Source organism: Oncorhynchus masou, chromosome 31, assembly GCF_036934945.1.
Source record: "Oncorhynchus masou masou isolate Uvic2021 chromosome 31, UVic_Omas_1.1, whole genome shotgun sequence".
In the NCBI taxonomy this organism is placed as follows: domain Eukaryota; kingdom Metazoa; phylum Chordata; class Actinopteri; order Salmoniformes; family Salmonidae; genus Oncorhynchus; species Oncorhynchus masou.
Genome location: NC_088242.1, coordinates 29,462,406 through 29,486,437, shown reverse-complemented (window position 1 = coordinate 29,486,437; position 24,032 = coordinate 29,462,406). Strand labels below are relative to the sequence as shown.

General features: G+C 42.6%; 1 protein-coding gene across 3 annotated transcripts; it reads left to right on the top strand.

Annotated features, from left to right (window-relative positions):
- Window positions 1–660: 660 nt before the first annotated feature.
- fdxr (ferredoxin reductase) lies at window positions 661–23,764 on the top strand. 3 transcript variants are annotated; one of them, XM_064950666.1, is made up of 13 exons: window positions 661–711; window positions 1,184–1,393; window positions 1,603–1,703; window positions 3,215–3,310; window positions 3,445–3,567; window positions 3,679–3,792; window positions 5,586–5,687; window positions 10,737–10,844; window positions 11,645–11,729; window positions 12,703–12,902; window positions 13,110–13,281; window positions 13,581–13,754; window positions 18,983–23,764. In XM_064950666.1, the coding sequence occupies exons 2-13, from the start codon at window positions 1,300–1,302 to the stop codon at window positions 19,111–19,113; spliced, it is 1,500 nt and encodes a 499-aa protein (XP_064806738.1). In that variant the 5' UTR covers window positions 661–711; window positions 1,184–1,299; the 3' UTR covers window positions 19,114–23,764. The 3 variants fall into 3 exon arrangements, with proteins under 3 accessions (XP_064806738.1, XP_064806739.1, XP_064806740.1); XM_064950667.1 differs by having other exon boundaries at window positions 665–711; window positions 1,221–1,393; XM_064950668.1 differs by lacking the exons at window positions 661–711; window positions 18,983–23,764 and adding an exon at window positions 14,056–18,976 and having other exon boundaries at window positions 718–1,393.
- The last annotated feature ends 268 nt before the right edge of the window (window positions 23,765–24,032 follow it).

The window sequence follows — 24,032 nt, the reverse complement described above, 5'->3', positions numbered from 1 at the left end:
TTTCGCTGTCAGACAGGGCTCCGCTGATAGCCAGGTGGAACGGTGGTAAGGATTCACTCCATGGTGCTGAAAAGAAAGCTCTGATATTGGGACATCTTTATGTTGGCCCTAACAGTTTGCGGGCACCGTTTGTCACCCTTATAGTGCAGTTGATGTATTGTTTAGTGTTGGGTTGTGTACTGGCTTTGCTGGCATGCATCTAAAAAATATATGTTTTGTTTGCCCCACCAAGATTTATATGCTAACATTGCCACTGCTAACAGATATTGTAGAGTTTATGAGAATTTGGCACTCTACAGGGGAATTTCATGAGGCAATATCTTGGGCTCGTCAATGTCTAATCTTAGAATACATTATGGTGTCTGAAAGAGAGGACATAGTAATTCATTTAAACTGTGTTTTACACAGAGTCTTCAAAATAAAACATTGTGCAGAAGCTATTGAATTGATTTGATGTAGAAACCCAACAGAAAACACAGTGATGTTCATTCAAGGGCGCCAGCAATTCAAAAGCAAGGTCAGTTATGTAACTGTGCGTGTGTGTACCCTGGGGTCCTGATAAATCCAAGACATTGACCCACTATTACCTTGGGTTTAGAGATTATTATCTCTATAATGCCATTTGTCAAGGTGCAGATAGCTTTAACCCGGAACTATGTATGCAGCTGTATTTTCAGGACGAGACACTTTGGACGGAACACATGATAAACGGTTAGTTTTTGACATATGATTTACATTTGTTTCAAGTCTTCCTCTATTGTTTTAAAATGTAGTCTGCCTTCATGCATGGCAAGTGCCACATTTTTTAGAATAGCTAGCTAACTTAGTTGGTCTAATAATTATCTCTAAATCGCATAAACCTAACCAGTTGAACGAGGTAGCTAGCTAATCCTGTTGAATTCATTTGTCAACAAACGCACCCACGGTCATCTGCAGCACTGTGGCTAGCACACTCACGTAGCTACTACACTGTGGATGGTTAACTATCTAGTAGGCGAACAATTGTACTTTTAATGAATGACTGTGCGTTTATTTAGTTACTAACGCTAGCTAGCTACCTATTTGCAATGTACCAGCTAGCTGATTAATTGTGTTTTCATTATTGTGTGAGAACTGGAGAGCACACGCCGCCGGAAGAGATGAAGTGATTGATAATCCCGCCTGTAATCCATTCCTGTCCTAGTGCCTTGTCTCTTCTGCATTTAACGTTATGACCAAAGATCAGTCTGGACCAAACTACAAGCCAGTCTCGCTAGCCGCCTACCGAAGAGACATTTCCTGGACGATTGATGATTTGTGATGATGACCACTCATAAAGCTGCGTTGTGCAAGGTCCAGATTTTAAAGTTATTTCTGACTTCGGCAAGGTGCGGGAGGATCACACGATTCCATGGTAAGAAGGGGGGCAAACAATGGACATTGCTCTCCAAGTGCATGCAGTAATTCACCCTGCTTAGAGTAAAACGACACGTCTACAGGTCTGGACAGAATAGTGATTTAGTAACAGATATTTATATGACAGGTAAAATGACCATGTAGTGACAGAATGAGTTAGCTACATACATGGGTCGTCATTGCTCATTCTGGCTTGTGTCTATACAGGTGTGTGTGGACTTTCCACCTCCACACCTGCCTCCAGTGCCAAGGTGTGCATAGTTGGAGGTGGCCCAGCTGGCTTCTACACTGCACAACACCTAGTCAAGGTGAGTGATGTCTCAGTGCTACCGTCCCCAATATTTGATTAGATGCTTCCCTTAGGCACAAATCTTGGATCAGAGCTTTCTTTCCCAAAATCCTGTTCCAATTTATTTCCCTTTTCCCCGAAGTGTAAACACCCATTCCATGAGTGGAAGTTAACAAGTGCAGACTTCAGGGGACAGCAGCCAATGTGTACTTTACACCCAGAGTTGACCTAATTCCCCACCTACAGTAATCCACCAGACCCATGTCTTTGTTGTGCTACAGCTCTGTATTGTTTACATAGCTAAAAAACACATTTATAAGTCAACAGTCTCTGACACAGTATGTGGACCTCCAACCATCTTCTTTGCGGTACCATTAGAAAGTTGACATTTATATTTTATTCCCATTTTAATACAAAAACAGATGACGTAAAATGGGGTCTACATTTGCAAATACGAAAAAACATCTTGAGTTGAGGCGTTTTTAGATAATTGACGTTTAAGGTAAAAAAAAATAATAATAATAATACAATTTGACTAAATGTTTTTTTCACGAAAGTATACAAATAGTTTGACAGCCCTGTTTGTAAGCTTTTAAATGATAAACAGTTGAGATTGCTATCTTTTCCAGTGATGAAGACATGGATGTCTCATGGTATGGTAGGGTAAGCAAAATAGGTAAACATTGAGCACCTTCTATCTCTTGAATGTTCTGGCATTCAAGTTTTAAAAGTAGCTTTCTGACAAAAAAGTAACTTCTACAATGGGAAAATATTTATGAAAGGTTTTGTTCATATCAAAGTGATGCTGTCAAAAAGTGATTGAATTCAAATGGATTTACCCATACTTGGTGATATTAAGAGATCATCTGAGAAATTGTATGTGCACAATTGCCTAATTTGCTTGGAACATATTTTTACAGGCAGCTAAATTACGTCATCAATTGCTGATTACTCTATCAATAGCTCTCATTTGTATTGTGGTACATACAGTATATAGCGACTGGCTGCTACTTGTATATTTCCCATGTGTAAAGATAGCATTATTTGTGGTCCACGGTTGTTAAATGGCATGAATACATTTCCTGCACTTGCACACAAAGCCCTTATTTTAAAATAAAAGCCTACCAAGTCTGACAGTACCCGACAGTGTTGCTCTAGCAATACTGTCGGGTCAAATATAGCAATGCATACGTCAATAGAGTCAAACTTAAGTAGTACGCAGGCCTGGGCAACGCCAATCCTCAGGGGCCTGATTGGTGTCATACTTTTGCCCTAGACAACACACTTGACTCCAATAATCAACTAATCATGATCTTCAGTTAAAAATGCAATTAGTTTAAATCAGGTGTTTGCTGGGGATGGGGGAAAAGTGAGACACCTATCAGGCCCCTGAGGACTGGAGTTGCCCAGGCCTGAGTCAGTGTCAACATATGTTTGGTTCATACTGGCATGTTTTTAAGTGTAAGCAAGGCTTTTTTTGTGTGTGTGTGTGTGTGTGTGTGTGTGTGTGTGTGTGTGTGTATGTAAAAGACTCGGACAGATGTTCAGGTGGACATCTACGAGCGTTTACCGGTCCCCTTCGGGCTGGTCAGATTTGGGGTGGCCCCCGACCATCCAGAGGTCAAGGTCAGTATTGATTGATTAAATGATAGCCAGACAGAAGCAGACAAAATGTATATAATTTATTGAATCATGGCATCTCTCCTTCTCTCTCCTCCTTCTTCTCCTCTCTCTCTCTTTTTTTCTTGTTGTCTCATCAGAACGTCATCAACACCTTCACCCAAACGGCCCAGCATGCCAGGTGTAGTTTCCATGGCAATGTGAGAGTGGGGAAGGACGTCACTGTGGAGGAACTTCAAGAAGCCTACCACGCTGTGGTGCTGGTGAGACTACACCCCAGAGAGATCTACACCCCTAAATCACTGTGTGTGTGTGTGTGTTGGTTTTGTGTCTTTTAAGTGTGAGTATTTATGTGTGTGTGTGTTTATCCGTAGAGCTATGGAGCGGAGGGGAACAGGACAATGGGTGTACCAGGGGAGGACTTGGCTGGGGTGTACTCTGCCAAAGACTTTGTCGGCTGGTACAATGGGCTGCCTAGAAACAGTGAGGTAATGTTGTCCTAACTATTTACAGAGGTGTTAGGAGAAAGTACTGAGCTTTTAAATCACAGGTTTCGACACACATTTCAGTGATATACAGTGCCTTCAGAAAGTATTTAGACCCCTTGACCCTTTCCAAATTTTTCCACATTCCACATCCTTATTCTAAAATGTGTTAAATATCCCCCCCCCCCTTGTCAATCTACACACAACAACCCATAATGACAAAGCAAAAACGGGTTTAGACATTTTTGCTCATTTATAAAAAAAATGTAAATATCACATTTACATAAGTATTCAGACCCTTTACTAGGCAAGTCAGTTAAGAACAAATTCTTATTTTCAATGACGGCCTAGGAACAGTGGGTTAACCGCCTGTTCAGGGGCAGAACGACAGATTTGTACCTTGTCAGCTCGGGAATTGAACTTGCAACCTTTCGGTTACTAGTCCAACGCTCTAACCACTAGTCTACCCTGCCGCCCCAGTAACTTATTGAAGCACCTTTGGCAGTGATTACAGCATAGAGTCTTCTTGGGTAGAAGCTACAAGCTTGGCCACCTGTATTTGTGGAGTTTCTCCCAATCTTCTCTGCAGATACTCTCAAGCTTTGTCAGGTTGGATGGGGAGCTTTGCTGTACAGCTATTTTCAGGTCTCTCCAGAGATGTTAGATCGGGTTCGGGCTCTGGCTGTGCCACTCAAGGACATTCAGAGACTTGTCCCGAAGCCATTCCTGCATTGTATTGGCTGTGTGCTTAGGGTCGTTGTCCTGTTGGAAGGTGAACCTGAGTGCTGAGGTCCTGAGTGCTGTGGAGCAGGTTTTCATCAAGGATCTCTCTGTACTTTGCTCCATTCATCATTCCCTCGATCCTGACTAGTCTCCCAGTCCCTGCCGCTGAAAAACATCCTTACAGCATGATGCTGCCACCACCATGCTTCACCGTAGGGATGGTGCCAGGTTTCCTCCAGACGTGACGCTTGGAATTCAGGCCAAAGAGTTCAATCTTGGTTTCATCAGACCAGAAAATCTTGTTTCTCATGGTCTGAGAGGTTTTAGGTGCCTTTTGGCAAACTCCAAGTGGGCTGTCATGTGCCTTTTACTGAGGAGTGGCTTCCGTCTGGCCACTCTACCATAAAGGCCTGATTGGTGGCGTGCTGTAGAGATGGTTGTGGAACCTTCTGGAAGGTTCTCCCATCTCCACAGAGGAACTCGGAAGAGGAAGTCTCTGTGTTTTCAAACGTTTTCCATTTAAGAATGATGGAGGCCTCTGTTCTTGGGGACCTTCAATGCTGCAGAATTTTTTTGGATACCCTTCCCCAGATCTGTGCCTCGCCACAATCCTGTCTTGGAGTTCTACGGACAATTCCTTTGACCTCATGGTTTAGTTTTTGCTCTGACATGCACTGTGAACTATGGAACCTTTATATAGACAGGTGTGTGCCTTTCCAAATCATGTCCAATCAATTGAATTTACCACAGGTGTACTCCAATCAAGTTGTAGAAACATCTCAAGGATGATCAATGGAAACAGGATGCACCTGAGCTCAATTTCGAGTCTCATAGCAAAGGGTTTGAATAGTTATGTAAGTAAGGTATTTCTGTTTCTAAAAACCTGTTTTTGCTTTGTCATTATGGGGTACTGTGTGTGGATTGCTGAGAATTTTTATTTCCTCAATTTAAGAGTAAGGCTATAATGTAACAAAATGTGGAAAAGGTCAAGGGGTCTGAATACTTTCTGAATGCGCTGTACATAAATCTGTTTATCTCGGTCCCTCTCCATTTCTCTTTCTCCATCCTACTAGCTTAGGCCGGATCTGAGCTGTGAGACGGCTGTCATTCTGGGGCAGGGTAACGTGGCACTAGATGTTGCGAGGATACTGCTATCTCCTGTAGATATTCTGAAGGTAAGATATGCTTGCCTGACGACTCATCCAAAATTTAATTCCGCTGCTCCATACATTGTCTGAAACTGCCATCCTAGAAGTTTTTTGTGTTGACCTCAAAATGAGGTCCCTTGTACAAAACTAATTAGACAGCAAATGGGTCATCTCTAACAAATCTAATGAATCACAATATCAAAGTTGATAACATCATCATGTAGGCCAGCTCTGGGCCATCCCATTGGTTTCTGGGACCAATCGGAACTCTCAGAATGTGTTTGCACTCTAGAGAACGTAATGGAGGAAAGCAAATCCGTACTCATTGTGGAGAAGAAACACTAGTTTGAACAGAGCGATGTGGATGGGTAGTCAAGCTAGAGATATGCTGCCACGCATCTACCCAAATATATTCAATATCTGATCTCTCTCTGTCAAAGCCTGAATCCTATCATTGTGTATAAAATGTTAAAGCACACAAAGAAAACAATCCATATCCGCATATCTCTGGATTAGAGGTCGACCGATTGTGATTTCTTAACGGCGATGTCGATTTGTGGAGGACCAAAAAAAGCCGATACCTGTTAATCGGACAATTGTTTTTTTTTTTTTTACTATATATGTATGTATGTATGTATGTATGTATGTATGTATGTATGTATGTATGTATGTACAGTGCCTTGCGAAAGTATTCGGCCCCCTTGAACTTTGCGACCTTTTGCCACATTTCAGGCTTCAAACATGAAGATATAAAACTGTATTTTTTTGTGACGAATCAACAACAAGTGGGACACAATCATGAAGTGGAACGACATTTATTGGATATTTCAAACTTTTTTTAACAAATCAAAAACGGAATTTTTTTATAGTTTTTTTTTTTAAATCTAAAACAAAAATCCAGAAAATCACATTGTATGATTTTTAAGTAAATAATTTGCATTTTATTGCATGACATAAGTATTTGATACATCAGAAAAGCAGAACTTAATATCTGGTACAGAAACCTTGGTTTGCAATTAGGGATCATACGTTTCCTGTAGTTCTTGACCAGGTTTGCACACACTGCAGCATGGATTTTGGCCCACTCCTCCATACAGACCTTCTCCAGATCCTTCAGGTTTCGGGGCTGTCGCTTGGCAATACGGACTTTCAGCTCCCTCCAAAGATTTTCTATTGGGTTCAGGTCTGGAGACTGGCTAGGCCATTCCAGGACCTTGAGATGCTTCTTACGGAGCCACTCCTTAGTTGCTCTGGCTGTGAGTTTCGGGTCGTTGTCATGCTGGAAGACCCAGCCACAACCCATCTTCAATGCTCTTACTGAGGGAAGGAGGTTGTTGGCCAAGATCTCGCGATACATGGCCCCATCCATCCTCCCCTCAATACGGTGCAGTCGTCCTGTCCCCTTTGCAGAAAAACATCCCCAAAGAATGATGTTTCCACCTCCATGCTTCACGGTTGGGATGATGTTCTTGGGGTTGTACTCATCCTTCTTCTTCCTCCAAACACGGCGAGTGGAGTTTAGACCAAAAAGCTCTATTTTTGTCTCATCAGACCACATGACCTTCTCCCATTCCTCCACTGGATCATCCAGATGGTCATTGGCAAACTTCAGACGGGCCTGGACATGCTCTGGCTTGAGCAGGGGGACCTTGCGTGCGCTGCAGGATTTTAATCCATGACGGCGTAGTGTGTTACTAATGGTTTTCTTTGAGACTATGGTCCTTCAGCTCTCTTCAGGTCATTGACCAGGTCCTGCCGTGTAGTTCTGGGCTGATCCCTCATCTTCCTCATGATCATTGATGCCCCACGGGGTGAGATCTTGCATGGAGCCCCAGACCGAGGGTGATTGACCGTCATCTTGAACTTCTTCCATTTTCTAATAATTGCGCCAACAGTTGTTGCCTGTATCTGTGTGTGTGTGTGTGTGTGTGTGTGTGTATATATACATGTGTATATACACTGCTCAAAAAAATAAAGGGAACACTAAAATAACACATCCTAGATCTGAATGAATGAAATATTCTTATTAAATCATTTTTTCTTTACATAGTTGAATGTGCTGACAACAAAATCACACAAAAATTATCAATGGAAGTCAAATTTATCAACCCATGGCGGTCTGTATTTGGAGTGACACTCAAAATTAAAGTGGAAAACCACACTACAGGCTGATCCAACTTTGATGTAATGTCCTTAAAACAAGTCAAAATGAGGCTCAGTAGTGTGTGTGGCCTCCACGTGCCTGTATGACCTCCCTACAACGCCTGGGCATGCTCCTGATGAGGTGGCGGATGGTCTCCTGAGGGATCTCCTCCCAGACCTGGACTAAAGCATCCGCCAACTCCTGGACAGTCTGTGGTGCAACGTGGCGTTGGAGCGAGACGTGATGTCCCAGATGTGCTCAATTGGATTCAGGTCTGGGGAACAGGCGGGCCAGTCCATAGCATCAATGCCTTCCTCTTTCAGGAACTGCTGACACACTCCAGCCACATGAGGTCTAGCATTGTCTTGCATTAGGAGGAACCCAGGGCCAACTGCACCAGCATATGGTCTCACAAGGGGTCTGAGGAGCTCATCTCGGTACCTAATGGCAGTCAGCCTACCTCTGGCGAGCACATGGAGGGCTGTGCGGCCCCCCAAAGAAATGCCACCCCACACCATGACTGACCCACCGCCAAACTGGTTATGCTGGAGGATGTTGCAGGCAGCAGAACGTTCTCCACGGCGTCTCCAGACTGTCACGTACTCAGTGTGAACCTGCTTTCATCTGTGAAGAGCACAGGGCGCCAGTGGCGAATTTGCCAATCTTGGTGTTCTCTGGCAAATGCCAAACGTCCTGCACGGTGTTGGGCTGTAAGCACAACCCCCACCTGTGGACGTCGGGCCCTCATACCACCCTCATGGAGTCTGTTTCTGACCATTTGAGCAGACACATGCACATTTGTGGCCTGCTGGAGGTCATTTTGCAGGGCTCTGGCTGTGCTCCTCCTGCTCCTCCTTGCACAAAGGCGGAGGTAGCGGTCCTGCTGCTGGGTTGTTGCCCTCCTACGGCCTCCTCCACGTCTCCTGATGTACTGGCCTGTCTCCTGGTAGTGCCTCCATGCTCTGGACACTACGCTGACAGACACAGCAAACCTTCTTGCCACAGCTCGCATTGATGTGCCATCCTGGATGAACTGCACTACCTGAGCCACTTGTGTGGGTTGTAGACTCGGTCTCATGCTACCACTAGAGTGAAAGCACCGCCAGCATTCAAAAGTGACCAAAACATCAGCCAGGAAGCATAGGAACTGAGAAGTGGTCTGTGGTTACCACCTGCAGAACCATTCCTTTATTGGGGGTGTCTTGCTAATTGCCTATAATTTCCACCTGTTGTTTATTCCATTTGCACAACAGCATGTGAAATGTATTGTTGCTTCCTAAGTGGACAGTTTGATTTCACAGAAGTGTGATTGACTTGGAGTTACATTGTGTTGTTTAAGTGTTTCCTTTATTTTGTTGAGCAGTGTGTATGTATGTATGTATGTGTGTGTGTGTGTGTGTGTGTGTGTGTATATATTTATGTGTGTGTGTGTACACACACACACACAAAAATACATGCATATACATACATATAAATATGTGTGTATGTATATATTTGTAATAATGACAATTACAACAATACTGAATGAACACTTATTTTAACTTAATATAATACATCAAAATCTATTTAGTCTCAAATAAATAATCGAACATGTTCAATTTGGTTTAAATAATGCAAAAACAGTGTTGGAGAAGAAAGTAAAAGTGCAAAATGTGCCATGTAAATCAGCTACTGTTTAAGTTCCTTGCTGAGAACATATGAAAGCTGGTTTCTTTTAACATGAGTCTTCAATATTCCCAGGTAAGAAGTTTTAGGTGGTAGTTATTATAAGACTATTTCTCTCTATACCATGTGCATTTCATATACCTTTGACTATTGGATGTTCTTATAGGCACTATAGTATTGCCAGCCTAATCTCAGGAGTTGATAGGCTTGAAGTCATAAACAGCGCAATGCTTGAAGCACAGCGATGAGCTGCAGGCAAATGCAGGAAAGTGATGTTTGAATAAATGCTTATGAGCCCGCCGCTACCTACCACCTCTGTCAGACTGCTCTATCAAATCATAGACTTAATTATAATATAATAACACACAGACATACGAGCCTTAGGTCATTTAATATGGTAAAATCTGGAAACTATCATTTCAAAAACAAAACGTTTATTCTTTCAGTGAAATACGGAACCGTTCCGTATTTTATCTAACGAGTGGCATCCCTAAGTCTAAATATTGCTGTTACATTGCACAACCTTCAATGTATGTCATAATTATGCACAATTCTGGCAAGTTAATTATGGTCTTTGTTAGGAAGAAATGGTCTTCGCGCAGCTCACAACGAGCCAGGCGGCCCAAACTGCTGCATATACCCTGACTCAGCTCGCAAATGAACGCAAGAGAAGTGACACAATTTCCCTAGTTAAAAGAAATTCATGTTAGCAGGCAATATTAACTAAATATGCAGGTTTAAAAAGTATATACTTGTGTATTGATTTTAAAGAAAGGCATTGATGTTTATGGTTAGGTACACATTGGTGCAACGACAGTGCTTTTTTTTGCGCTTGTTAAATCATCACCCGTTTGGCGAAGTAGGCTGTGATTCGATGAGAAATTAACAGGCACCGCATCGATTATATGCAATGCAGGACAAGCTAGATAAACTAGTAACATCATCAACCATGTGTAGTTAACTAGTGATTGTCAAGATTGATTGTTTTTTATAAGATAAGTTTAATGCTAGTTAGCAACTTACCGTGGCTCCTTGCTGCATTCGCGTAACAAGTAGTCAGCCTGCCCCGCAGTCTCCTCGTGGAGTGTAATGTCATCGGCCATAATCGGTGTCCAAAAATGCAGATTACCGATTGTTATGAAAACTTGAAATCGGCCCTAATTAATCTGCCATTCCGATTACTCGGTCAACCTCTACTCTGGATATATAAGTATTGCTAAGTGTCAGGTGTCTCCATGTAACCCCTTCTCTGTTTCATTCCCGTGTAGAAGACTGATATCACCCAGCATGCACTAGATGCCCTGGCAGAGAGCGGTGTCCGCAGGGTGCTCATTGTGGGGCGCAGGGGACCCCTACAGGTGGCCTGCACTATTAAGGTGAGGCTCTGACCCCTAACTCTTAACCCCTGACCACTACAGGTGGGCTGCAGAACACAGGGAGCACACAGGTTGATGCAAGTTCATCTCACATTTGATGATTAACATTGTATGTATTTTTGTTGTCCAAACACTAAATTATGAAGTCATATTTATGAGGGTTTAAAGTTCCAAGTGCAATTGTTTTGTTCTGTAAATCAGGGAGTACTTATTACTGCATAGTACTTGTGTTGGTTTTGCATAATGTGATTCTAGATTGTGGGACAGTTCCCATTCACAACATACAATTGACTGTGACGGTTTGCCATGTGACTATACGTGCCAAAGGTTTAGCCTTTTTATCTGCCTAAACATCCCCACATCTTTATAAATGAACTTTCCCTCAGATCAGGTCAGGGGTAATGATTTATTGATACACTAGGTGACTGATGGGGGGGGGGGGGCTGTGTTGAATCCACCGTGCCCCCAACTTGGCAATCCCCTATCGTTGTAACAAATATTTTGGAAGTTATAGAAATTCATTTATTAATGTCTTTCATTTTGTTTTTTTCCCACATTTATTCGATTAATGAAAAATGTATGCATACTGTTAAAATGATATGTGAGCTAAACATTTATAAACATGAAACACTACTCCTGTCTAACTTTTTCTACTTATAATTTGTTCTACTTCTTTGGCGAACACTTAAGACAACAAAGAGTTAAGAGTTGCGTTCATAACCATCACCTGTGCTTGTATGTAGTTAAATCAACATTATTTTTGCAAACACTCGTGGGTGTTTATTTGTTGTTGTGTCTAGGAGCTGAGAGAGATGGTGAACCTGCCTGGCACCAGACCAGAGATGGAGGCGTCTGAGTTTGAGGGCATAGCAGAAACTCTTAAATGTGAGACACGGCTGTTTAGTTCCTCTTAAGGTTTCTCTCATTAAAATCTTCTGCTATTGACTTTTATCCTTGTCCTGATTAATGTGATGTCACACACTGCCCTTCACAGGCCTCAACAGCATCTGTATACCCTTCCCCCTCCCTAAGGTATCCATTGCGACCATCTATCTGACAAGGAACATGCTCCAAACTTCCCCCTCTCAAACATGTCGGAACTCTGCAGACCAGCAGCAGTATATGTTTGCTCTACCATAACCCAGATCGTCAATGGTTACAGAATCAGATTAACATCCATTTGTAAATTCTCCCTTGTCTTCAAACCAGCATCTCTCTCTCTCTCTGCCTTCCCATCAACCTGTTCCCCATGATAAACCGTCTCTAATCTAGACTGTCCGCTCTGCTATCACAGTCTTGCGAGGGCGTTTCAGAAGTCTGAATTATTTACTCGATTGTCAGTCACATATTCACAGTATTTTTCCATATTGAGTATAGGACTATGGATTTACATCTTACATTTACATTTTGAGTCATTTAGCAGACTTACAGGAGAGCAACATACAGAGCAACTTACAGGAGCAATTAGGGTTGGGTGCCTTGCACATCGCAGATTTTTCGCCGACCCAGCAACCTTTCGGCTAAGTGGATGACATAATGGAGATTATCAGACAGCCTGAGGGATTCTTTTTGCACTGAAACAGGAGGGAATAAAGTAATTGAAACAAGTTTGACGTGTAGGAGCTAGTTTGGCAACGTGGTGTCTCGGAAAAGTACCTGAAAGTTTCAACCAAGGGTTAGTGTAGATTCCTATGTGTGTGGGCTGTCGTATTTGGGTTTATGCCTGAACTGTAGGTATGTGTGGATACTTGCCCCCAAGCTTTTGTTCAACTTGTTTATTTTTGTCAGTATAATTCTTATCTGTGCTCATGTTTCTGTTGAACTGAATATTTGACTGTAATTGTGTGTGTCCTCCCAGCGCTGGCCAGGCCCAGGAAGCGTCTGACCGAGCTGCTGCTGAAGGCTGCAATAGAGACTCCAGGGGAGGAGGAGTTGGAGAGACGGAACAGGGCAGAGCGGGCCTGGGGATTCCGCTTCCTCCGGAAGCCCCTGGAGGTCCTCCCCTCCACCGACCTCATCAGGGCCGCAGGGATACGATTGGCTGTCAACCGGCTGGAGGTGAGCCGGGTGCTTTAGGAATAGATATACTGTAGGATCATCTTTTGAGCTTACCCTCTTGCCTCTGTCGTAATTGATTGTCCCTACATTCCCAGATAAACCGAATAAAACCTTTTTCATTAAACACAAGACAAAGCTGGAGCTGGAAGCTGGAACAGAGAAGCGCCTAGGTTAAGCTGGCCCCGGACTCTCTCTGTCTCTCCCCAGGGCGACGGTGAGGGGGTGAGGGCAGTGGCCACCGGTGAGGTGGAAGATGTGGAGTGCGGCCTAGTCATCAGCAGCATCGGCTACAAGAGCCTTCTCATCGACCCCGCCGTCCCATTCGACGCCCGAAAAGCCATCATCCCCAACACTATGGGCCGCGTGCAGCAGACTGCAGGTGTGTATGGTTGCGTTCGTCTGCCTGCCTTAAACACAAGCTAATTGGAAAGATGGGCCCCATTTCCCCCCAAAAGGTGTATTTCCATTTGTTTTTAATTCAGATAGGGCAAACATGAAATGAGAGTGGTGACCCAGAGAGAGAGGGAGATACAGAATAGCAGTGGGGTCGGGATTTTTGCCCACGCTACCCACGGCGGTGGGGTTTCGATGATAGACTTCAGACCACTATTGAGGTCTGAGAAGAACGTCTATCCCTTTTGGATTGAACTGTCCCCTTTAACGTGTGTGTGTCGGCAGGTCTGTACTGCAGTGGCTGGGTGAAGAGGGGTCCCACGGGGGTGATAGCCACCACCATGAACGACAGCTTTGACACAGCCAGGACTCTGCTACAGGACATTGGCAATGGAACACTGGATGTATCCACCGTCAAGCCTGGCTCACAGGGAGTCTACGCCCTCCTGGAGAAAAGAGGTACTGCAACTCTTTAGCACTGTGTTGATTATTAAAATGATTCAATTCACTTCAAATAACAACATTTTTCCCGTGAAGAAACTTATTGTGTGCAATAGTACGTACAGTAAATGCAATACAGCAGTGTACCGGTGTTACGCCTGCAGTGCTGTATTTGTGTTTTAACTTATTGCATGTACTATTTACATCAGGGATAGGCAACTTTGATGGGAGTGGGGGCCACAAAAAAATCTGAATTCATCATGAGGGACCACAGATCCTCTCGGGTCGGCATACCCACATGTGCATTTCTGTTTTACAGCTAATTACCTGCAATTATACACATAGATGATGTGAGCAAGACCTCTAAACAGGTCAACGTTCACAAGGCCGCGGGGCCAGACGGATTACCAAGATGTGTACTCCAAGCATACGTGGACCAACTGGCAAGTGTCTTCACTGACATGTTCAAACTCTCCCTACATACATGTTTCAAGCAGACCACCATAGTCCCTGTGAAGAAAGCGAAGGTAACCTGCCTAAATGATTACCGTTGGTAGCCATGAAGTGCTTTGAAAGGCTGGTCATGGCTCACATCAACAACAACATCCCAGATACCCTAGACACACTCCAATTAGCATAATGCCCCAACATATCCACAGATGAAGCTCAATCACACGCCACTCTGCTCTTTCCCACCTGGACAAAAGGAACACCTCTGTGAGAATGCTGTTCATTAACCTCTTGAAACTAGAGGGCACTATTTTCATTTTTGGAAAAATAACGTTCCCAAAGTAAACAGGCTATTTTTCAGGACCAGATAATAGAAAATGCATATAATTGACAGCTTAGGATAGAAAACACTAAAGTTTCCAAAACTGTAAAAATATTGTCTGTGAGTATAACAGAACTGATTATGCAGGCGAAAGCCTGAGTAAAATCCAATCAGGAAGTGACTCTTATTTAGAAACCTCTGCGTTCCTATGTGTCCCTATTGAGCAGTGAAAGGGATATCAACCAGATTTCTTTTTCTATGGCTTCCCTACTGTGTCTAGTGTCATAAGACATCGTTTCAGGCTTTTATTTTGAAAAATGAGCGTGAGCAACAACATTGCGTCAGTGGTCAGCTGGTGGCTCAGTGATGTGTGCGTAATAGACAAATGTTTCTCTCGCTCCTACTAAGAAGCCAACTGACCCGGTTGATATATTATCGAATAGATATTTGAAAAACACATTGAGGATTGATTATAAAAAAACGTTTGCCATGTTTCTGTCGATATTATGAATCTAATCTGGAATATTTTTCGGTGTTGTCGTGTCCGCAATTTCCGGTCGATTTCTCAGCCAAACGTGAAGAACAAACGGAGCTATTTCGCCTACAAAAATAATCTTTATGGAAAAAAGGAACATTTGCTATCTAACTGGGAGTCTCGTGAGTGAAAACATCCGAAGCTCAAAGGTAAACAATTTAATTTGATTGCTTTTCTGATTTTCGTGACCAAGCTGCCTGCTGCTAGCTAGGCATAATGCTATGCTAGGCTATCGATAAACTTACACAAATGCTTGTCTTGCTTTGGCTGTAAAGCATAATTCTCCCGGAGCACAATTCTCCCGGATCCGGGAGCGGTAGTTCCAAGAGGTTTCAACTATACCTCAGCGTTCAGCACAATAGTGCCCACAAAGCTAAGGACCCTGGGACTAAACACCTCCCTATGCAATTGGATCCTAAACTTCCTGACAGGTTGTCCCCAGGTGGTAAGGGTAGGCAACCACACATCTGCCACTGTGATCCTCAACACTGGGGCCCCTCAGGGGTGCGTGCTCAGTCCCCTTCTGTGTACTCCCTGTTCACCCACGACTGCGTGGCCAAGCACGACTCCAACACCATCATTAAGTTTGCTGACAACAACGGTGCAAGGCCTGATCACCGACAATGATGAGACAGCCTGTACGGAGGAGGTCAGAGACCTGGCAGTGTGGTGCCAGGAAAACACCCTCTCCCTCAACGTGAGTAAGACAAAGGAGATGATCATGGACTACAGGAAAAGAAGGACTGAACACGCCCCCATTCACATCGACGCAGGTGTAGTGGAGCAGGTCGAGAGTTTCAAGTTCCTTGGTGTCCACATCACCGACGAACTATCATGGTCCATACACTTCAAGAAATTCATGAACAGGGCACGACAATGCCTTTTCCCCCTCAGGAGACTGAAAAGATTTGGCATGGGTCCCCAGATCCTCAAAGTTCCACAGCTGCACCATCGAGAGCATCCTGACCGTTTGCATCACCACCTGGTATGGCAACTGCTCTGCATCTGACCATAAAGTGCTACAGAGGGTAGTGTGTACGGCCCAGTACATCACTGGGTCCAAGCTTCCTGCCATCCAGGACCTAAAGTTGAAGTTGGAAGTTTACATACCCCTTAGCCAAATACATTTAAACTTAGTTTTTCACAATTCTTGACATTTAATCCTAGTAAAAATTCCCTGTCTTAGGTTAGTTAGGATGACCACTTTATTTTAAGAATGTGAAATGTCAGAATAATTGTAGAGAGAATGATTTCTTTCAGCTTTTATTTCTTTCATCACATTCCCAGTGGGTCAGAAGTTTACATACACTCAATTAGTATTTGGTAGCATTGCCTTTAAATTGTTTAACTTGGGTCAAATGTTTTGGGTAGCCGTCTTCAAGCTTCCCACAATAAGTTGGGTGAATTTTTGGCCCATTCCTCCTGACAGAGCTGGTGTAACTGAGTCAGGTTTGTAGGCCTCCTTGCTCACACACGCTTTTTCAGTTCTGCCCTCAAATTGTCTATATGATTGAGGTCAGGGCTTTGTGATAGCCACTCCAATAACTTGACTTTGTTGTCCTTAAGCCATCTTGCCACAACTTTGGAAGTATGCTTGGGATCATTGTCCATTTGGAAGACCCATTTGCGACCAAGCTTTAACTTCCTGACTGATGTCTTGAGATGTTGCTTCAATATATCCACATAATTTTCCTCCCTCTAGATGTAATCTATTTTGTGAAGTGCACCAGGCCCTCCTGCAGCAAAGCACCCCCACAACATGATGCTGCCACCCCCGTGCTTCACGGTGGGGATGGTGTTCTTCGGCTTGCAAGCCTCCCCCTTTTTCCTTCAAACATAATGATGGTCATTATGGCCAAACAGTTCTATTTTTGTTTCATCAGAGCAGAGGACATTTCTCCAAGAAATACGATCTTTGTCCCCATGTGCAGTTGCAAACCGTAATCTGGCTTTTTTATGGCGGTTTTGGAGCAGTGGCTTCCTTGTCCGAGCAGCCTTTCAGATTATGTGGATATAGATACTTTTGTACCTGTTTCCTTCAGCATCTTCACAAGGTCCTTTGCTGCTGTTCTGGGATTGATTTGCACTTTTCACACCAAAGTACGTTCATCTATAGGAGACACAACGCGTCTCCTTCCTTGAGCGGTATGACGGTTGCGTTTTTTTTCTGATGTCTTGGCTGATTTCTTTTGATTTTCCCATGATGTCAAGCAAAGAGGCACTGAGTTTGAAGGTAGGTCTTGAAATACACAGGTACATTTCCAATTGACTCAAATGATGTCAACTAGCCTATCAGAAGCTTCTAAAGCCATGACATCCTTTTCTGGAATTTTCCAAGCTATTTTAAAGGCACAGTCAACTTAGTGTATGTTAACTTCTGACCCACTGGAATTGTGATACAGTGAATTATAAATTAAATCATCTGTCTGCAAACAATTGTTGGAAAAAATGATTTATGTCATGCACAAAGTAGATGTCCTAACCGACTTGCCAAAACTATAGTTTGTTTACAAGACATTTGTGGTTGAAAAACTAGTTTTAATGGCTCCACCCTAAGTGTATGTTAACTTCCGACTTCAACTGTATAAACTAGGCAGTGTCAGAGGAAGGTCCTAAAAATTGTCAGACTCCAGCCACCCTAGACAGACTGTTCTCTCTTTTACCGCATGGCAAGTGGTACCGGAGCGCCAAGTCCAGGTCCAAAATGCTTCTTAACAGCTTCTACCCCCAAGCCATAGGACTCCTGAATAATTAATCAAATGGGCACTCAGACTATTTGCATTGTCCCCCACCACAACACACACAGTCACTTTAGCCCTACTTACATGTACAAATTACCATGACTAACCTGTACCTCCACACATTTACACAATACCGGTACCCCCTGTATATGGCCTTATTGTTATTTTATTGTGTAAAAAAAAAATCATTAACTTTTTTATTTAGTTAGTTTCATAACTCTATTTTCTAAACTGCATTGTTGGTTAAGGGCTTGTAAGTAAGCATTTAAGGTAAGGTCTACCTACACCTGTTGTATTTGGCATATGTGACAAATACAATTTTATTTTATTTTACCATAGGGTGGAGAGAAATGTTTGCCGTTTTTAATGATATCTGGGTGAGACTGAATAACAAAATCAATGGAGCCCCCCCCCCCCAGACCGTAATTCGACCATGATAACAAGTTTAAATGGCTGGCCGCTAAACTAATTTAGCAATCTAAAAATCTTAGCTGACATTGGTTAATTGAGTGACTATCAAATTGTATTAGTCACATGCGTTGAATACAACAGTGAAATGCTTACTTACGAGACCCTAACCGACAGTGCAGTTAAAAAACATACGGATGAGAATAAGAGATAAAAGTAACAAGTAATTAAAGACTGACAAAAGGGAAACAGGCCATTTTCGAAATTGCAACTATTCTATCTTACAAGAATATATTTGTATTTATTTTGTATGTAAAAAAGCGGGCCGCCAGTTGCCCATCCCTGATTTGCATGATAACAAATCATGACGGCTGGAAATCCCTTAAGGCAAATGGTAATCTTGCTGACTCCATACAGACCTTTCTCTGTCACTAAGATGTCATAAACAGAGCCTGACTAAAGAGAAAGGGATGATAATAATAATGTATCTCCACCGTAATGTAAACTCAGCAACAACAAAAAAGAAACATTCCTTTTTCAGGACCCTGTCTTTCAAAGATAATTTGTAAAATTCCAAATAACTTCACAGATCTTCATTGTAAAGGGTTTAAGCACTGTTTCCCATGCATGTTCAATGAACCATGAACAATGAACATGTACCTGTGGAACAGTCGTTTTCTTTTTTTGCTGAGTTTAGGTATGTTGAGGACTAAGTATCCGCTTCCACAAGTGTTAGCGTCCACCTTGATATTTTACCAAAAACGACCTACCTCCCTGTGCATGACTGTAGGTATCAAGCCAGTTTCGTTCTCTGACTGGGAGAAGATCGACAGTGAGGAGACGAGGAGGGGAGAGACCAAGGGAAAGCCCAGGGAAAAGATGCTGGACGTGGGAGAGATGCTGCAGGTAGCCCGGGCATAGGGACAAGGGACCACACACACAGATCATACGGATCAGAGGACTCGACAACCAAGAAGTGAATAAGAACCACTGACCACACACACAACTCTGGTCCAACCCCACCTTTTATGCCACCTACAGGCCACGAACTTGTCTGTCTATGGTACACGCACATGATCAATTTAGTCCCTGACCATCATGCAATGCCAGTCATACAATACCCAAGTTTCAAGTTGACTTGCCATATGTAATAAATACACTTTACATCTTACTCACCAGAGCTGTCATTGAAACAATGGTGGTGTTTCACTGCAGTACTAGTGATTTTAATGGTTGTGGCTTGGCGCTAATAAAAACAGTCAGGGCCTGGTTTCCCGATAGCGATGGAATTTAGGCATACAAGTGTTTTAATGATGCATCCATATTTCTGAAGATGTAGTATGTGTTTCTCAATACACCACAGAGAGAACGTTCGCTAAGTGCGTTGTTGAGGCATGCGTCGATACAGATAGGATCGAGACAAAAAAAGGCAGTGCTGCTCTTGGATCAGCGTTCTCCGTTCAAATAACACATTAAACATTATAATTATTCCACAATACTGTCGATGGATCAGCTCATGGAGAATCTGCAAATCTTAAAACACTAGATTTGGCACATTAGGCTACACATCATGAAATATATTGAGTAAAAATAGACAGTAGCCTAATAGCAAACTAAAACTAAATTGAATGAACATTGAAGTTCTGTATGTAGGCCTATGTAGCTGTAGGTCGACTATTTATCTTTTAATGCACTAGTCTGGGTTTTCATTTGAAGCATATTTATATCCTTTGCTTATTTGTAAGAATTTTAAAGACATTGGCAACTTTGTTTGTAGTCAACTTCATTGTGAAGTTATCGACCGTCACAGAGAGACAAATATCTTGTTTCTATGTTTAGCGGTGATCTTCTGTGTATAAAGTGACGCGGTAGGGGAAAACGCATCTAATTATGCACTTAGCTGTTCTACGAGTGGTCTGAGGGAGACGGTAAATAACAAGCGTTTTCAAGTGCAACTTTAGTAACGATGGATTTGGGAAACAACTCTGAGATTTAACGATGCCATGTGAAGGTTCTAACAATGAATTTAGCTTTAAGATGCCTTATGGAAACTCAGAGTGCCGTGGTTCTGGGGCCTGGGCCTTCAGTGAAGTCCTACACAGTCCCACCCGAATTAATCCAACTCTTATTACCGTCATTATGATGCCATGGCTCTAGACACTATACATTTAGACAGAAACGCAGTATAACCAGGCGTTGCGTCACCTTGAAATTGACATATTTTTATTCAGAGAATTGCAGGGGAAGAGTACAATACCTTTTCATTGTGCAGCTTCGTTGCCCTGTGCACTTGTTCGTTGAGCTGTAGATCCACTCGGGTGTCCCCAAAAGTTTTCAAAAGCACCATTGTTTGTAAGTGCCCAGCCGTACTTTGGTGTCTCGTTGCTGCCTTGGTTAGACAACTCAGGTTTGCAAAGCCAGTGTGGCTCCAAACACCAAATTGATCACTTGCAAATAATAGGCATTCCCAGCAGTACAGTTTGCAGTGCTTCTCGGAGCCTGGCTTTGTAGCGACGGCGTTGTAGCGTCGGCGTCTACCTCTCCTGACAATGCAGGCCCATGTTGACTCCAATGCAATGTTGTCAAGTTGGCTCGATGTCCTTTCGGTGGTGGACCATTCTTGATACACAAGGGAAACTTTTGAGTGTGAAAAACCCAGAAGTGTTGCAGTCACCTTTGTATTTGAGTTTTGTTTTAATACATATCTGTTTTACCATTTTGAAATTAATGCACTTTATGTACAGTGCCTAAAGAAAGTATTTAAACCCCTTGAATTTTTCCACATTTTGTTGTATTACAAGGTGGGATTAAAATCTTTTTGTCAAAGATTTACACAAAATGCTTGAATGTCAAAGTGGAAGAAAAATGTTAACATTTGTAAAAATGCATCTTTATTTGTACTATTTTCTACATTGTAGAATAATAGTGGAGACATCTAAACTATGATATAACACATGGAATCATGTAGTAACCAAAAAGTGTTCTTTTGATTTGTTTATTTTATGTTTGAGATTCTTCAAAGTAGCTACTCTTTGCCTTGACAGCTTTGCACACTCTCGGCATTCTCTCAACCAGCTTCACATGGAAGGCTTTTTCAACATATACTGAGCACTTGTTGGCTGCTTTTCCTTCACTCTGCGGTCCAACTCATCCCAAACCATCTCATTTAGGTTGGGGTTGGGTGATTGTGGACGTTCAAATCAAGGCCGGTCTGGCTAGTCCAGACAGGACCAAAAAAAGACGTTGGCGTCGGTCCGTGCTTACGAGGGTGTTACAATTCAATTTTATGAATGCCCATCCATGTGTTAGGCCCACATTTGTAAAACAGACCGTTGCATTGGCTTTATTAGTCCTGATTCCTGTGACTAATCTATTTGGCTCTGAATATCAGCTACCCAACTTTATCAGGAGTTATCCTGATCCTATTTGGAATGTGTTTACACAGCGGGAAATGCATGCATTTAACACAAAATCCGGGGAGTGGCCAGCTGAGTACAAGTCTATCATCTTCATATAAATGGATGAGAGAGTGTCCTACTGCCTGACCTATGTTGTTGCTGTAAATTTAGAAGAGTGTGGGGTACCCCCTTATTGACAGACAGTGGCTGAGACAGCAGATGTTCTGACTTTATACATTGCACTCTTGGGGTGGCAGGTAGCCTAGTGGTTAGAGCATTGGAATAGTAACCGAATGATTGCAAGATCGACTCCCCAAGCTGACATGTTAAAAATGTTGTTCTGCCCCTGAACAAGGCAGTTAACCTGCTGTTCTTAACCGACTTGCCTAGTTAAATAAAGCTAAAATAAATCAACTCTGTTAGCAAACCAGGTCAAAGATCCCTCAGACACCAATTCTCCTTAGCTAACCCACAAGAATGGAATGGTCTACCATATCAAAAGCTTTGACCAAGTCAATAAAATATCAGCAGGTAGCCTAGAGGTTAGAGCATTGTGCCAGTATCCGAAAAGTTGATTGGATCGAATCCCTCCGAGCTGACAAGGTAAAAATCTGTCGTTCTGCCCCTGAACAGGGCAATTAACCCACTGTTCCTCGGTAGGCGGTCATGTTCTTAACTGACTTGCCTAGTTAAATAATGGTTTAAAAAAGCCAGTCAGTTGATTGTTGACAAGTTTTTCCAACTCTTTTGATAAACAGAGCAAGATGTATATTCAAATCAATGTATTAGTCACAACTAACTTTAGCCTTCTGGATAGCGGAGTGCACTTATTTTTCAATTTCCTGAACGAGAGCCAGTAAAGCTGAGTATGCATGTATTAGTCACATGCACCGAATACAACACCTTACAGTGAAATGCTTAGTTACGAGCCCCTTACCAACAATGCAGTTTAATTTTCTTTTAAAATGTATAGAAATAAAAGTAACAAGTAATTAAAGCGCAGCAGTAAAGTAACACTAGCGAGACTATATACAGGGGCACAAGTTAGTCAAGGTAATATGTAGGTAGTTATTAAAGTGACTATGTATAGATAAGAGAGTAGCAGCAGTGTATATTGGCCTATAACAGTTAGGATCAGTTTGATCTCCCCCTTTAAATAAAGGACACACCGTGGCTGCCATCTAAGCAATGGGAACCTTCCCAGAGAGGAGAGACAGGCTCGGCAATGATAGGAGCTGCAATCTTAAAGAAGAAAGGATCTAAACAATTTGACCCAGATGGTTTTTGGGGGTCAAGTTTAAGGAGCTAATTAAGCACCTAAGACTCCCTGCAGGGAGAAACTTTATAGCGGGGCAGGGGGAAAAGAGGGAGGAGCATCAGGGCTAGACACATCAGAAGGGCTGGGGGAACTGCGCCTTAAAATAACTAACTTTAGCCTTCTGGATAGCTGAGTGCACTTATTTTTCAATTTCCTGAACGAGAGCCAGTCAAGCTGAGTGTGCTGAGCCTTTCACCAAATATAACTCGAGGTGCTGAACCTGTTTTTCATTTTTATTTTCTTTATGGGGTGTGTTGGTTAACAATGCCACTGAAATCATGTTATAGGTATGCTTGTTATCATTAAGGATTGGAAGGTTTTTCAGGATACACAAGAAATGCAGGCACACCTGTTTTCCACTGCTTTCCACTATACACTGGGAGATACATTTCTCAACAGCACAATAATCTAAAGCGAAGCCAAATCTACACTGGAGTTGTTTACCCTGACGTTGAATGTGGCTGAGTTAGTTTTGACTTAAATCTACTTAAAATATGGCAAAACCTGAAAATGGTTGTCGAGCAATGATCTACAACAAATTTGACAGTGCTTGAATTGTTTTAATAAATGGGCAAATATTACACAATCCAGGTGTGTAAAGACTCCCTGCTGTAATCGCAGCCAATGGTGCTTCTACAAAGCATTGACTCTGGGGTGTGAATACTTTCATAAATGAGATCTGTATTTGCTAAAATGTTTTCAGGTGTGTAGATCAATTTAATCCATATTAAATTCAGGCTGTAACAAGCCAAGGTGTATAAAGGCTTTCTTTAATTGATCCTTATATTCTGAACCAGTTCTCGATGTATTCTAGTGAGTCGGTCAACAATTCTAATAAAGGTACACCATATTTAAAGGGATGGCTTAAGAGTGTTATGTTGTAATTCTCAGAGTAAAAAAACTCAACGGACACTATGAAAGCTTAACCAAGTTTATTCTGCCTAGAGGGTCGATACAGCTGCATTCAGACAAAATGTTTCCACCACCACAAGTGTATATATACTCCAATGTGGGAACTTCTCCAGTCCTTACATATTTTATGGTTCAACAGGAAGACGACGTGATAGTGTAAAACCATTGTTTCTCCCTTGACCTCAACCCCCTTGATGCTTAATCCAAAGATC

Bases quoted from the DNA above. Each gene is read 5' to 3' on its own strand.
- fdxr (XM_064950666.1), top strand. From the start codon at position 1,300: ATGATGACCACTCATAAAGCTGCGTTGTGCAAGGTCCAGATTTTAAAG. The intron at 12,903-13,109 runs GTGAGCCGGGTG...GTCTCTCCCCAG, and splicing joins TGGCTGTCAACCGGCTGGAG to GGCGACGGTGAGGGGGTGAG. The intron at 13,755-18,982 runs GTACTGCAACTC...GCATGACTGTAG, and splicing joins CGCCCTCCTGGAGAAAAGAG to GTATCAAGCCAGTTTCGTTC.